Genomic DNA, 15,563 nt, shown 5'->3' with positions numbered 1-15,563 from the left:
GGGAGGCTTAGAGGAGACATGTGGTCTGTGTTTTTTTCTTTCAATCCGTTGTGGTACCAGTTCACAGAAACAGTTTTGTTTGTTAGGGTTTTTTTCCTTTGTTTACTTTGCAGGGAGAACCGTAAAAATGGAGATTTTTAGGAGGAATGCAGTTACATATACATCTGCTGATCTCTTCCTTGGCTGGGAGGAAACGATGGCACTATTCTAAAATACTTTCTAAAGTAGTAGGCGGTAACTGCCACTCGATCATGACAAGTGTCATGTCTGAACATGAGGAAATGTTCAGTCAGTCAATGCATGAGAGTTTTTTCTGTTGATTTCACTAGAGCCAAGACTTCACCTAAGTGTTTTGGAAGGAAATAAAGAGAGCTAGGTGTCCAACACTGCTCACTTTCCTTGAAAACTAAGTCCTACATTAAAAAAAAAAACAAACTAGGATATATAAAAATGTGTTGTTACAGATTCTGTAGTGTTCTATACAAGGCATCAGTATATAATTCCATTATTAGAGCTGCTACACTGCACTAACAGATAGACAGAAACTTACAGGGATCGCTATAGAAATGGTGACGCTAATAGGAGTTAATCATGTTGAGATCAGTTAATTTTTAAAGCCTAGGTGTGAAGACCTGTGGTACCTAAAGGAACTGTATCAGAAGCCTCGCCTTTCTTCCTTTCTTTCTCAGATGACACTGAGACATGAGGATGGAGACGAGAGTGCTGACCCCCCTCCCAGTGGGCGCAAGGACCGGAGAAGGGCCAGTCTTGGTGCTAGTGAGCGGAGGGGGTTAGAGCGCCGACGGAGCCGCAGGCACTCGGTACAGAACGTCAAAAGCACTTTATCAGCCCCTGCGAGTCCATGCGGTCAGCCGAACCCTAGCTTCATGCTAGGCCACGGACAGCACGTTGAAGATCTCAGTGAGAGGTAAGTGCATGAGCTGGGGAATACTCCTTTCTTTTCCCCTATTATTTTCCGTTATGTTCATTGCACTTTATTAATCTGCCAGGCTTTTGTTTTCTTTTTTCCCTCTTTCCATTGAATTAAAAAAGAAAAACAAAGCATATTTAAAGTTAAAACAAAAAAAAACAACAACAAAAAAAACGGATTTGTAGGTGACTTGATTTATCTACATAGATAAGTTCTTTGGCACCATCTACACTAAGTAAATGGACCCAAAGCACATGAGGTAGATCATTTGATATGGGAACTAACCAAGGTTAATCTCATCCATTGACAGATTTTATATTCAATATAGCAACATATAGAAGATTGTAACAAGGGCATAGTCACATTAATGCAGTCTTATTTGTCCTGTGTAAGTTACAGTTCATTCTTTTCCCCCCCCCCTTTGCAATCAGCATTCCAGCATAAATATTTTCCTTTGAGGCTACACTGTAGTAGCGAATGTATCTAATGTTTTATAATTAGTGAAAGAAAGACAGTAACGACTAGTTGAGCAGCAGTCTGTAACACTGGAGTCAGTCAAAGCTAGTGTCATTGCCAGTCCCATAACGGTTGGCTTGGGCTGTGCATGCTTAGGAAAAAAGGGCGCTGCAGATCCTCAGCATGTCTGACTACCTCACAAGAGGGCTGGAATTAATTTTGCCTAAGTCAGATGTCTGATCAGCTTGCCTTCCTTTGATGTCAGTGGAGTGCAGCAAGCACTGCTAGGCCTTCAGTTATCTAATGTATTCTACATGCCTGAAATTTCAACCAAGATGAATCATGCTCCGAAACTGGCTTTTTCTCTCTGTTGACCATAAAGGGAATCTGGCTGACTATCTCAGGTGAAGATACATGCGCTGCAGATAGCTAAAGCTGGACACATCTGTCATCCCATGGCTCAAGGTGCAATTTGCAAAACGGAAGCATGCTCCACGAAGAGCGTATCTTGTGTTGGTTATAACGTTTGGGAAGTTCTTTGGGGGTTTCCGTTGGTTAGCACTGGATGTGAACTTAGAGGCTTAAAATCCTGCATTACATGTAAAGCAGCCCTTCTTGCAAAGCAAGCTGAGTTGACTAAAGCTTAATGGCTTCAGGCAATATGAAAATAGAAGACTCCAGATAATACAAACAGTAGTTGCATGTTGTATACCACATAATGGCCTTTTTTTTTTTTTCCTTTTTTCTCCTTGCGTTTCACAACACATTCATGCTTGTTTCCCATCACCTTCTATTGGCCGGGCCTTTAGTGAGCTGGAGGCTGAGAGCCCTGTGGTCTTGCAGGCTGAGGACAAGGATGGCAGTGCATTTGAGGCTGAGTTTAAAGCGTCTTCAGTGTGAGTACAGCTGGGGGCTTCAGCCGCTCTGCATGGAAAGCCTCGTGCATGATCTTGGGCCCTGCTTCATGACTTACCAATGTGATTAAGAATCTGTACCCGTGGATGTGCAGCAGATACCATTGATTTGTTAAACTGATTAATTTGGATTAGAAATAAGGGGATGCTTCAACTCTACGAAAATTGTTAATTCTCTTACTGTAGTTAAACAAATAAAAGTCATGCAGGATAACAACTGCTACCAGTACGTTTTCTCGCTATTAATGTTTGCTTACTAGCTTTATTTTGCAGTCTTCCGTAGTTCCTAATCAATTTGTGTTTGAGCTGATTTTTGGTATCGGGGCAGCAGAAACATGGCAGATTAGTTTCATGAGTTCTCTGAAATATTTTTTTCACCAACATAGCATGATTTCAATAATTATCTTCGTGTTCTGAAAAAAATCATCCAGTTCTGCTCTGCATCCTCCTTGAAGCTGACATAATTTAAAGCATAATTTAAGTTTAAATCCAAGAAAGAAATCTTCATTTAAGCAGTCAAATTTAATTTCATGTTGCAGTTGTCCTGGGAACCTTCTCTAGGAAAATAATTCTCTTCAACTCCATTTGGAATTTCTAACTTGCTCACCTGCCTCTCTAAGGAAAGAGGCATTCAGTTATGAATTTATGCAACACTGATCTTCACTTCATGTATTAGTTAAATAAAAATCCGTTTTTCTCCCCCCATTCTCCAGCCCTCTTAGCAGGTAAAGACAGGGAGTATTACTGGTGGCTAGCAAATCAGGTTTTTTCCCATTGGATATTACAGACCATGGAATATGTTTCAGTATCCGAAGACACAAGTTCTATGCCCAGTGAAATTTTCAAAGTTGCCATAACAAGAAGCTAGTCAACTGTTGGCTCTTCAATAAATCCTGCTGGGTTTCTGGTGAACAACCGTTTCAGAAAAGCTGATTCTGATTCACATTTTTAGTCTCATCATCTACCCAAATCTGTAGTTGTGGTAGGAAGAAGAAAACCAGCCTTCCTGCTTTATCATATCCCAGTAAGTCTCTCAGCTTTCAGTGAAACAGTCCAGATGAATACAACAGTATCTCTACACCTGATAGCTAAACTGGGATAAAAAAATAAAGTAAATGCTTCATGGCTTCTATTCATTAACTTTTAAACAGAAAAATAGTGAAGTTGAATGACTCGTACGAAGTTTTTACATATTTATAAAGTTTGAATTAACCTCAAGTGGAAAGAGGTTTTTCTCTCTGCATTATTCCTACTGGAATCAAGTTTTCAAATTTGAGCACGTGGTCTCTGATGCAACATATTTACTGGTTTAAAGGATTTGAATAGAGCATCATAAGTTCAGGCCTTGCTGCAATTTGTAATGAAATTTTAAAATCATATGTTAAAATATGATGCGGGCATCACCTGTTTTTATCAAAAGAAATGCTTGTTGTGTCCCTTCTGCTTCCATCATTAATGTTGCAGAGAGGAATCTGTACAAATGGATAAAAATTACTTATTACCTCTCTAAATGGAAACTAACTTTTGTTCATCCAGGAAAGACCTGTCTTCTGCTAATGACCTTCTTTTGGTTCATAATCCTAGTCCCTCTTGAGGGAGGAAAGAAGTTTGCAATAAGTTTTTGCAGTGCTGTATTTTCTGAAAAATAGTCTGCAAAATGGGTTTCAGTCTCTTTATTCCTTCACTACATTTTCTTTACCAATAGGAGACGTAACAATATTAATGATGATCTTATTGTGTTGCTCCTGCTGGTATCTCAACTTTGTGTGTGGTTGCAGATGTCCATGTCTAGTTTTACAGTGGATTAGCACCATCAAGTTCAGTGGAATTGCTTCTGACGGACATGATTAAAGATTAAAGTCACACTCTTACACTGTACTAAATTTTGTTTTGGGCAATATTCTTGGTTATTTTTGGACTTCACTACCAAAATCAGTAGAAGGTTCAAGTTCTTCCTCAGCATTCTCCTTCCCACAGTGTTCATGTTTCTTTTCTTTCTAACTCCGTCAGCTGCTCTGGCAGTTACTTTGCTTTTGTTTACCACATCAAACAGGTTGTCCACAGTCATCTGCTTTGTGTCAACCGATAAGTCTTCCAAAAAGAGAAAAATCCATGGTGCCGGTAAAAGAAAAAAAAAGACAATATTGGCCAAATTCTGTTCTGTCTCACAATGCTCTATATCCAGAAAAGCTGTCTGAAGTCAATGGAGTTGCTCTGATTTACGCCAGGCTAATTGAGAGCAGACTTTGGGTTTTGAGCTGGGAAAAGTTGACCGTAAATGCTAAGGGCAACCAAAAGGAAAACTTGCAGGCCTTTTTCATCCATTTGGCAACCTTCTTCCAAACTAAATGTATTGCTTTTTTACTTGTGGTTCAAAACAAATAAAGACACAAATCTGCTTTGTGTTAAAATAGTTTTCATGGAGAGTGAAACCCAGGCTAATGTGCCTGTTACTAAATAAATAAAGAAAGAAGTTGATAACAACTGCTAACTAAGAAAGGCTGAAGGTTGGTTTAAAGATATGTAGCTGCTGCAGTGTACTTTAAAATGCCGGTCCTGACCACCAGCAGGTTTGCTTTGCTCAAAACTTCTTTCTTTTACCATGATGGCATAGAGCACCAAAAAGCCTGGGGGGAACTTCAGTCCTGTTAACATGACGTTTTAAATGCTTCGCTGAGGGCACCTCTTAAGGTTTTCTGCCCTGGTCCAAATTGAGTGCTCTCAATCTGTGGTCTAGCATGCTGTTTCTTAAGCGGTAGACATTTAAACAAATTCTTCCATGGGTTGTTTTTTTTTTCTTTTTAAAGTAAAGCTAACTTTTTCCAACCACACAATGGATAGAGTCGGGGAAAAATATAAAGAGTGGCATGGAACTTGCATATCCCCATCTCTCTCCCTGAGTGTCCCATCAGAGCTGTGTCAGCCAGACTTAGCAAACATACTCAAGGAAGCTTCTATGAGATTTACATCGGCACCTCTTACCAGCATTTGAGTGAATGGCTCTGTCAAAGTTTTGTGGAATTAGTTCCAATCAAAGACTGAGGTTTATAAAGTTGTGACTAGCTAGGATTAGGTATTTACCTCACTTTACTAGACTCTTTGCTTTCTTCTTCTTTTTCATAGCTTTGCTTTGTTTTATATCATTGAAAATTGTGAAAGAATTACTAGGATTGGTCATAAAACACTGTGTTCATCTGGAGATAACCAGGCCTTGGTTAGGACTTTCTTGTCAGTATTCCCGTGTTTGAAACCTAGCAAGCAGAAGAGCTGACAGCCACCTTAAGAACCCATCAGAGCAGAGCCTGCAACCTGAATCAGTGACCGAAGCTGGATTTAACAAGCTATCTTTTCTAGACCGTGGGGCTAAAAAGGCACGAGGAAGACCAACTGTTCGGGTTCACCTGAGGCTTCCAGATTTTTCGATCTGAAGAACCTTGGCCTTCGGGAGAACTGTATTGAGAAGGGGAAAACAGCAGAAGACCAAAGAATTATGTGCTTATGAGCTGTGCTTTTCTTAGGGTCCTGCCTGGAAGGCTGTTAGGACACTTCCTCTGGGCAAGGAGTAGCACAGGGAATTCCAAAGTTCCCTGCAAATTTCCGGGCTAGCTGAACAAAGTGCCATTGCATGGTGCAAACTGGGCTCAAGGGCTTTCACAGCCTTCACAGTCCCAGGAAAAATTGGAAAATTGTTGTCTAAATAAAGGAAAGCTGTGCTGAGAAGTCATAAGGATCTGTTTGTTAGAAAATGCGTGTTTCTGATGCTTGAGGATTGCTGAGATGCAGGAAGAGATCATGACACTATTTTGGTTTTACCAGAAAACAATGAACACAGCTGAGCCTCTGATGCTAAGCATTTTTTCTGCTTAACTTCAGATTCCTGTCGAGTTTCTAACCAACGGCACAGACCGTAGTTTGGCTATTACGCCCCATTAACTGATTATTCAAATTGCTTCATGTAGAGCCAGGCCTGCAGGGGTGGTTTGTCCAAAATACAGCTGAGACGACTTTTTTTTTTTTATTATGATTTTCCATGTTTTCAGACATCCTAAACCATAACTAATCTTTGATTTTTCTCTAGCATTTACTATGGCAAAATTCTAGGTTTTGTCATGATGTTTCAAGTTCTGGTGACTTTCCACTAGACTACATGAAATGTTTTGATTATGTAAATAGTTATGGCTATAAATCAAAGTGCTGGTTACAGTGGTGGGTGGGGTTTATTTTATTCTATTTAGGATGGGTACATTCCACATCTCTTAGAGTTGCTGTCTGTGACAAATGCGATGAGTGGTACGATAGGTATGAAACAGCAAAGTGGGGAGACTCGACATCAGCATTTAATGCAGGACTCAGGCTGTGATACAGATTATTAAAGGCCCAGAAGAGAAAAGAAATTAATTTATTTTTACTGCTGTAATAGAAGGAAACAAATATATTTTTTTCCTAGATGTTTATCTCTGGTTCCTGGTTTTGGATATTTAAAACAACTGAGGCATGAATCTAGACAAAGAAAACATCTCCAGGATAAACACGCGGTCACAAATCTGTGGATATGCTAAGGATGCCTTTAATACATATACGTATGAGCTGAGCTACCTAGCATTTGGAGGGGCTTTGAAATAGAATGGCATATGGTCAGTTATGGGGGAGATACTAACTTTTTTCACAATTTTGTTGGTATGGGAAAATGGAAAAGGGATGTAAAAGCAGTGGCTTTGGAAAGAAGATTTATCCATGAAATTAAAAGGCTTGGTGAGGTAGCATCTGTTCATAGCATCAGACCTTTATTAGTCTTTGACAACAATAACATACAAAATCTGATCTGCTATTTTAGGTTTGGGGCAGGGAGGACATGTTTATTTCTCTTATTTCTCTTGTGCAGGTAGAGTTATTTGAAGCATGAAGTCAAGCAGATTTGAAAGGAGAGAGAATAAAAATGTGAAATTTGTGATCTTATTCTTTGTAAGAATATCTTGGAAGCTCCTGTAAGGAAAGTAGTAGAGAAGGAGACACGAGATGGGTTAAGAAAAATTTTCTTTTTTCTTTCAAAGTCATACCATAAACAAAAGACTCCACTGATGTATAGATAGGGATTGACCCACTAATGCATGAATAATAATAAAAAAAAATATTTAAAAGTTACAGCTTGATGAATACCTCATGTACCGGTCCTATTACTGTCTCAGGTTGATACCAGCACTTTTTATCTGAATTAAAATACCTCTGTAGAAATGTCAGGTTTTGTAGTAGGGGTACTGTTTGCTGTTTGGGGGTCTTGCTGAAAGGAAATGTTTTATACTTGGTATACATGCAGAGTCCAGTTGACAACGCTGTACTTTGCTGTAAAGGCAATGGTAGATTTTTCCCTGTTTGAATTTCAAGAGGAATGAAGAAAGCACTGAAACTTAAATGAGGTTATAGCTGCATGGAAAATGAAAGCGCGGCATGACTTAGCCTAATATTTTTTATTTTTTTTCCCACTGTGTATTTAGCTTTGGTGAACTACCTGAAGAAATGTAATGCCAAACCAGGATGTGAATACGTTTCTCTGGAGGTCAATGGTAGTGTCTCATGCACTGGACTATACATGCCTTAGAGAGTTCAACTCCACAGTGTGTTCCCAGTATTTGTAAATGTGATCCTCTGAGGCCAGGAAAGTTTTTTTACACATGTGATGCGATGGGAGGAAAAAAATACAGCAGTTTAGCAGGATGCCATTTCCAGATCCCTCCCTTTGAAGTAAGGGGCAGTAACAGTAACCTTCAAGTGTCAACCAATATGCAGTTCCAAGCTTTGAAAACACCGTTTCTTCTCTTTTTCTGTGTATGTTTCAGTATTTATTGCTCCTACATCATGATTCTGTTTCTTTACCTCTTCTGCTCATACAGATGTAAAAACAGCAGTGCTGTTCAGTGATCAGAGAGCTGGGACTCTTGAAGTCTTTGCACAGCCTTGCCAGTACCTTAAGCAAGACTCTGCTGTCTTGCTCTGCTTTGATGTGTCCAAATAAACCAACTGCATCAATTAAAAAAATGTGGAGGCATTACCTAGGTATTATTTAGGTGTGAAAAGTTGTTACTGATCATATTTTTGGGATAAGAAAATAACAGTAACCTAAAGAACAGCATATCATGAAGGCATAGAGAACACACCTACTTTACATTATTGTCATTTCCTCAACTTTTTTTCTGAACAGTTTTCTATATTTAGGGCAGAAATAGTAGGATAATTTTCCTTTTGACCTTTGTAATTATGCATCTTAATTTCCTTTCTGTGCAGAAGGCCAGATTTTGAGGCTTTGCAAGTAAGTTGTTATCCGTATCATTTCATGTATTTTCATCTTCACATAATTGCACCAACTGCAGTGGTCTATAACAGGTAGCAGTGGAATGGAAATGGGGGGAGCTTAGTAGGCGGTTTCTTTAGTTTTGTTTTTAATGGAGGAGGAAAGTATGTTGCCATATCTTTATATAGAGTAATAAATGATGAATTTAAGTTACTACCACTTTTGGCTTTCACGTAAAAGACTAGTTGAATCTGTTCTGGCAGCTAGGATAGAAGAAGAGAAGAAGAAGTGGTGTACCAAAGTATTTGTTTGTTTTACAAGGACTTAGGAATTTGGCTATGAATTGTGCTGTCTAACCTACGAAAGTGGAATTTCATAAATTGAGGACAATGGCAAGCGATTGCAAAAGTAAATAAAATTACATCCACTGTGACTTGTAAAGATCTCTCCTTGGTGGAACATTTTTCATTTTCTATTTGTTCACCTGTGAGGGTTTCAGAGAAGCAGCTTTCCAAGTGCTGTGCAAGAGGTAAAGCAGGTCAGAGGTTTGAAGCGGGGAGAGGAACAACCTTGAAAGAAAAATTTGTGAGATCAACTGTAGTATTTCATTTAGAATAATATTGTGGAATGGCTAATGGTGATCTTACTTTGCTGAATGTGGCCTGTAGTCCTAGTCAGGAGCTGCTCCTCTGAAAGGCACTGAAAGTTTAAATGAAAGTAATTTAAAGAAGCTAAACTGATAATAAGCACTCGATTGAATTACAAAGAGAAAGGGAGAGAGAAAATTCCTCATAAGTAATTAACGGCACATAGGGTGATTTTCAGAGAGTGTGGGAATAATGGCCGACAGCTTTACAATTCCCCAGTCCTTTCTTCTCTGGGTCACTTCATAACTCCAAGACCCCTTTTTTCACTCAAGTCCAGTGTTCACATTTCTTGGGACTTTCTATATAATTCCGTGGGTGGTCGCAAAAGGCTCAGAAGTACACTTAGGGCCTTGTCTAATAACATGGAAAATTAAGAAGGAAATATTTAGTAAGACTTTAGTAGAGGTTAAATGAGCCCTACATGAATGGGAATCATATACCAAAAGGGAGATATTTTAATGTGCTGTTATCTCATGAATTAACTTTTATGTGCACTCTATGTGCAGACCAAAACGTTGGTAGCCTAATTATGGCAAGACCATCCTTTTTCCTATTGTTCTATTGAAACATTAGTGGTCAAATTCTTCCTGAATTAAAATGATTTAAAGCGTATCTTACGCTTTAAAATTTTCCTTTGATACCAAACAGAGCAGAATGTGTTTCTGTGCTCATGCTTATTTTCTGGCTTTGGGTTTTGTTTTTTTTCCTTCAGCACAGCCTTTGATTTTTCTATTAGCTGTATCTTTGGGGGGGGGTTTGGAGGGGGGAGAGTGAGAAACTTGTGTTTCTGGGCTACAAGCTAGAACAAAGAAAGTCTGAGTTTCTTCAAGCTGCATTCACCAAAACTCTGTGAAGGGAAGAGTTAGGGGGGAGCCTGCAGAGGACATTGGCTAGATAACCTTGTACACATTGTTCAGCTCTAGGGACCAGTAAGGTGGAGAGCATTTTTTGGTGCTTTGACTTCTTGTGGAGTGAGAGACAGTGTCTTCAGAATGGTGCCTTAATTTTAAAATCATCTAGCTGTGGCTAGGTTAGGTGTGTGTCAGGTATGATGCCTAGCATCTTACGGACTTTGCCCCTGCCTTCAGCTAAACTTGTAGATGAGTCCCTTGATTACCATTTCCTTTCATCAATCTGTGTTTGTTAGCCTTTGTGTCTCTGCAACTTAGAGTAGCTATTTAATATCATCAGGACAAGTTTGATTGGCACTCTCTTTATTTCTTTTTTTAAATTTATTTATTTAAGAAAGGAGAAAGGTTAATCCATGAGTTCTAAAGCCTTTGCCTAGATTCTGTTTTGATGCCCTAGTGGTTCTCTATCCATAAACTGCACTTTCATAGTCTTTTTAAACATGCACGTATTTTAAGGGGCTATAAATACTTTTATGTCAAACTTCAGTTGAAACAACTGAGCAAAAACCGTGCCCTTGTAGATGCATGTTAGTTGCCATGACTGATGATATACTTCATAAAGATTTGTGGGGTTTTGTTTGTTTGTTTGGTGGGGGTGTTAGCCTGTAGCAGTAATCCATTTTAAAGATGAAAATAAACACAGTGATTGTTTTGAAATTTGTTTTCACTGCTATAAAGCTTTTGTTTAAATACTTCTAATCTGGTACTGTTATCATGGAACTGAAGTGACCCAACAATAGCCTTAAGGTTAGCTGAATATATCTGATCCTTCACCATTAGCTGAAACCGTTCCTCCCTGCCTCAGGATAAATATTTGCCTTTTGTTGAACAGGTTAGGTTCGTCTGCGCTACTGAAAAACATGCTGGCTTCTGCAACCTAGTTTAATTGAAAACCTCCCTATGAATCATTTTTCTTAATTTAATTCTACTGTTGCATTGACACCAAATTTGCATGTATATGTGGGAGGGAAGGTGAGCTTTTCCTCATCATCCCTTCTCCATTGCACACAAAAATGAACACGTAAGCCTGAAAGGTCCGGATGAATTCACAAATCTGCTGTTCCCTTTGAGCATCTGTCTGTCTGACATTCTTAGCTTTACAAGTATGTCATCTGTCTGTAGTTAGTATTTTCCTGTTTTAATAAATAATCAAGTGAAATTTTCCTTTTCTACCTCTTGGGAAAGATGTAGCTAGCAGATACTACCTGTTTTCATGGACAGAATATCTGTTCTCTAACAATACTGAGAAACAACTGCTGCTATTGCTTTGGTTGAAAGAAGAACATGCTTGATTCCTGCCTGTGAGCTTACCCCTCTCCTCTGATCTGAATCTGATCCAATTTCTGGGGATAGTCCAGGGGCCTGAAACTGTGAGTTTAGCTGCTGAAAGAGGACTTCCCAAGCGTTGAGCATCTCTCCTAGGCACGTGCTTATTTCCATTGTGAAATGGAAGTTTTCATTGAGTTTCCCTCAACTGAACTTGGCCTCCCGCAGGCTGGGGAGCGTGCCCACCTCCATGCACAGCACCGGTCATCTCTGCAGCCGACACACGCAGAGCCAGCTCCTTCCTCTGGCTTTTCCAGCCAATTGCCATGTACCTGCTCTCCTCCTAGACGTAATATTAGCAGAGGAAGAGAGCTTTCCAATCAAAGTTTCTTCTAAGCTTTTGATCTAGAAGTCAAGGAGATTTGAGAAAAGGGTCCTTGGCCTGACAGGAGAATCATCTAACTGGAATCTGTAAAATTAATCCACCAATTAAGGTATGACGATGGGCGCACAGCCCCATTTCACTGTTCCTAGACAGCTGGAGGGGAGGGAAAACATCAGTTAACTTCCAGCCTCTGTCATAAGACAAGCTGAGTCAGGTGATTATAGAGGTCCTTTTTCTGGGTCAGGAACAAACAAACTCATTTTCATGATATTGTCCATCTCAGATCTCAGCATCTGACTATTGCTGTCTGCAGCCTTGGGAATGCCAGTCCACTAAGCCAGTCACTGTAAGAGGAGTTTAACGCCTGCTTGGTGTAATCCATGAGCTCCGAGCGGATGGGGTGTGTGTATCATTTGCATATGCTCACTTCTTAGACCCCACCCAGTTAATTCAATTTTCTTTTTTATTATCCAAGTTCAGATATATGTGCAATAATCAATAAGAGATTGAATTCCAGCAAAATATTCAGCTTGGAAACAGTACCCATCAGGGATGTGTTAATGTCTGATTATAAACTGTAAAAACCAGTGTGCCACACAGGGTTGCTGTACATGCATATTTCTTTTGAAATATGATATTCTCAAATAATATACAAATTAAGGGGCTGTTACTCTTGATCTACGCCTTTAGAGTACAGCAAGTCATAACATCTGAGAAGCGGGGTCTTGACTTTTTGCTTCCTAAGATGAACTTGCAGATAAACATCACAGCAGACAAAAGTATTTCCTTCATGTGACATTATTAATAGTTCGTGAAGGAGAACATCATGAAGGAGGATAGGGGCTAAACATTCCCTTCAGCTTCATGTAGGTCATATCACCTCCTGGTCTAAGTTCTGTTTCTCGTAGGCAGGAGTGTGTCTCTACCTATAGACTGAACCCAAAACCTTACAGATCCCAAACTGGTCTTTATGTGATAATGGTTTTCAGTCCAGTAACTGACTTAAAGATGAAATTAATTCCCTGTTTTATAACTTAGCCTTTAGTACATGGATGTATTGCACAGCTTACCTGAAAGAAGCATGTACGTAAAAAGCTAAGGTCCTTTAAGCATAGCTATGTTATATGTATTCTGAGGAGCTATTTCTATTTTAATCATGTTTTTAAGTAAATGCTAGCGCTTATGGAAGATGTGTCATTGGTGGCTCTGGAAATTGAGATTCCATTTCCTGGTTTGTTTTTCAACTGTTAACCTGAGCTTATATGGACATTTCTGTTGTAATTCTAAAAGCTGTTTGGTTTTCAGGATTTTTTTGCAGACAACTAGTCCTTCCAGAGTAAGGTGCAGTAAATTTTTTGTGAGGGACTGGTCATATATCTTAATTCTATGAAGGCTATTATATATAGGCTTAATTTAGGGTGTTTTCATATTTATAATTAAGCTAGTTGAATGGGAATCAGGTTTTCCCAATAATGGATTAGAATGATGCTTTGCAAAGCAGTAAGAAACCCAGGCAACTGAATTTTAATTGATTACTACTCACCTGTAGTATTTAATATATGGTTCACTTGACAGTTGTACACTTTCTACACAGAAGCTCAGCATTTTCAAAAACGGGTGCTTAAATTAGAAGAGTAAGTCCTTTTTTAGTTCCAAACTGTAGCTGGCTTTAGGAAAGTAGACTGTAGGGTAAAAGTAGTTTTGGTCCTCTAGCTATCAATTAAATATCCTGTTCTGATAAATACTGATTACAAAAATTCTGAACGGTGGGAAAGGGAACAGCTTTCACTTCTGGTAAATAAAAGACTTGGTATCAAGACTTCAAACAATAGGTTCAGTGTTACAAACACACAAGATGTAAAGGCAGAATAACGAGATCTCAAGGAAAATACCCAAGATGTGTCACTCACCTGGCAAATGTTAGTTCAGGGGCCTGATGATCCTGTGTTATGAAGTGATCCTTAATCATGAACTAACCCGCTTGGTTCTGGATGCTTTTTTCTTCTCACCTTCTCTTTCCATTCAGTGCAAATATAACTCTGGTGGTTCCCAGTTCAGTCCATATTGTGTAAACTCCTGTCCTTACTACCATGCACTCATGTGAACAAATAAACTCTCAAAGAACCTTCTCAAATTTATGAGATCCACCATATCCAATGAGTATTTCAGTTACGATTTTGGGCATTTCGAGACAGTTGAGGAGAGCAAGGAATTTGACGTCATCAATCTGGAAACCTGGTGGGAGCTTAAAACATAGTAATAACGAGGGCGCTCTTGTTTGCATTAGCCATAGCCATGCTATCAGCATTATAGGATGCACTGTGCTCTTATCGGAGAACCGTGATCTCACAGAGCTTCATGAGTTATTTGCCAAATGTGATTGCTGTACAACTGGCAGATGCAGACATTTGCCCTTCACAGGAGATAATAGCAAAGCTAGTACTGAGCTGCTCGCTAGTAAGGCGAAGGGATGATACGAATGCTCCCTGGTCAACTCCTTTTTTTGGGTGATTTTTTTTTTAGTATACCAATGTATACTTGTGTGGAAGTCAAGAGGTGTCTCTATAGGGAAGATACATGTTTGTGGAGAAGACAAGAAGATGGAGAGATGACGACTGAGATGATTATGTCACTATGATACCTTAGGAATGGTTGAAAGTGTCTCCCTTATAGATGTTTGCCAGAGTATTGGAAAAGTTCCAGGTGCTGCCATTTGCCTGATTATTCTATAACTAACTCCATACAAACGCAAACAATTTTGGATTGACCCTTTGCATTGCACTCGATGAGTTCATGATCTCACGTTGTAAATATTCATTATTCTTATGACATGGAAACTAATTCTAAATGGAAAAAAATGCACAGAGCATCCCTTCAGACTTAGAGAAAAGAAAACCAGCTTTCAGGAAAATGCAAGGAATATGAATGTCTTACAAACTTTATTACTGTTTGTATGTTTTACTTTTTGCATGGAACATAACCTAATGGTATTCGTCATTAAATCAAGTGGAGAACTGGATCAACTGCAAATGCAAAAGAAGTCCAAAGAGAGAATATTTTCTAAATCTTCCACAAGTCTGTTGGTTTGGGGAGGAAAGGCATAAATGGCAGGGAGAGGAGGCAGACAAAGTAGCCTTTTTTGTTTTGTTTAACATAGTTTTCTTTTTTACTTTTGTGGTTTGTAGGTTATGGAGGCTTTATGTGTGACTTAAAATGCTCCTCAGCCAGAATTACTGCTGAACCGAAGCCTTCTTTGACCATACTAATGACTCTTTACTGAAATAATCCATGTACTGGCATCCGATAACTTAAATATTGCTATTTGCAAATAGTCCTGAACTGATTTCATCTCTCTGTTATTTCTAACTTAATGGTTCACCCTGTTCTGTTTTCCAGTTGAGCTATCAGCTGCTTAACAGGAATGTTTTACTTGTGTTAATTTGGAAAGTGTGATGTCCAGTGCCAGCTGTCCCATGCCAGCACAGCGTGTACTGTCCTTTAAGCCAAACAGACACAGCTTAATGGCTGACGAGTTGAACATTGGTATTGTCGTGAATGTTTTCCATTAACGCCTCTGCAGGTAGGGCAGCGGCGTTATGGAAAGCCAAGCTCGAGAAAAAACAATGGCATCTTTGGGGTCTTAAAAATTAATAGTAAAAAATGTAAATAGGGGAGAGGATAAAATTTTTGTATTGGGAGCCACCCTTGCACCAACACATGCTTAGCGGGAAGTTTTAGGTGGCTGTTTGTCTAACACAGGGGGGCCA

General features: G+C 39.2%; 1 protein-coding gene across 11 annotated transcripts in view; it reads left to right on the top strand.

Annotated features, from left to right (window-relative positions):
* FHOD3 (formin homology 2 domain containing 3) overlaps positions 1-15,563 on the top strand; it is a 416,636-nt gene that overhangs the window by 294,552 nt on the left and 106,521 nt on the right. For 8 of the 11 annotated variants that reach the window (XM_076330249.1, XM_076330247.1, XM_076330253.1 and 5 more), the window contains exons 10-11: positions 690-928; positions 2,197-2,283. In XM_076330249.1, the coding sequence (XP_076186364.1) occupies positions 690-928; positions 2,197-2,283 (326 nt within the window). The remainder of the gene's footprint in view (positions 1-689; positions 929-2,196; positions 2,284-15,563) is intronic. The other 3 variants (XM_076330252.1, XM_076330251.1, XM_076330250.1) reach the window with 1 other exon arrangement.

Source organism: Aptenodytes patagonicus, chromosome 2 (genome assembly GCF_965638725.1).
Source record: "Aptenodytes patagonicus chromosome 2, bAptPat1.pri.cur, whole genome shotgun sequence".
Classification (NCBI taxonomy): domain Eukaryota; kingdom Metazoa; phylum Chordata; class Aves; order Sphenisciformes; family Spheniscidae; genus Aptenodytes; species Aptenodytes patagonicus.
This window is presented reverse-complemented; position numbering and strand designations above follow the sequence as displayed.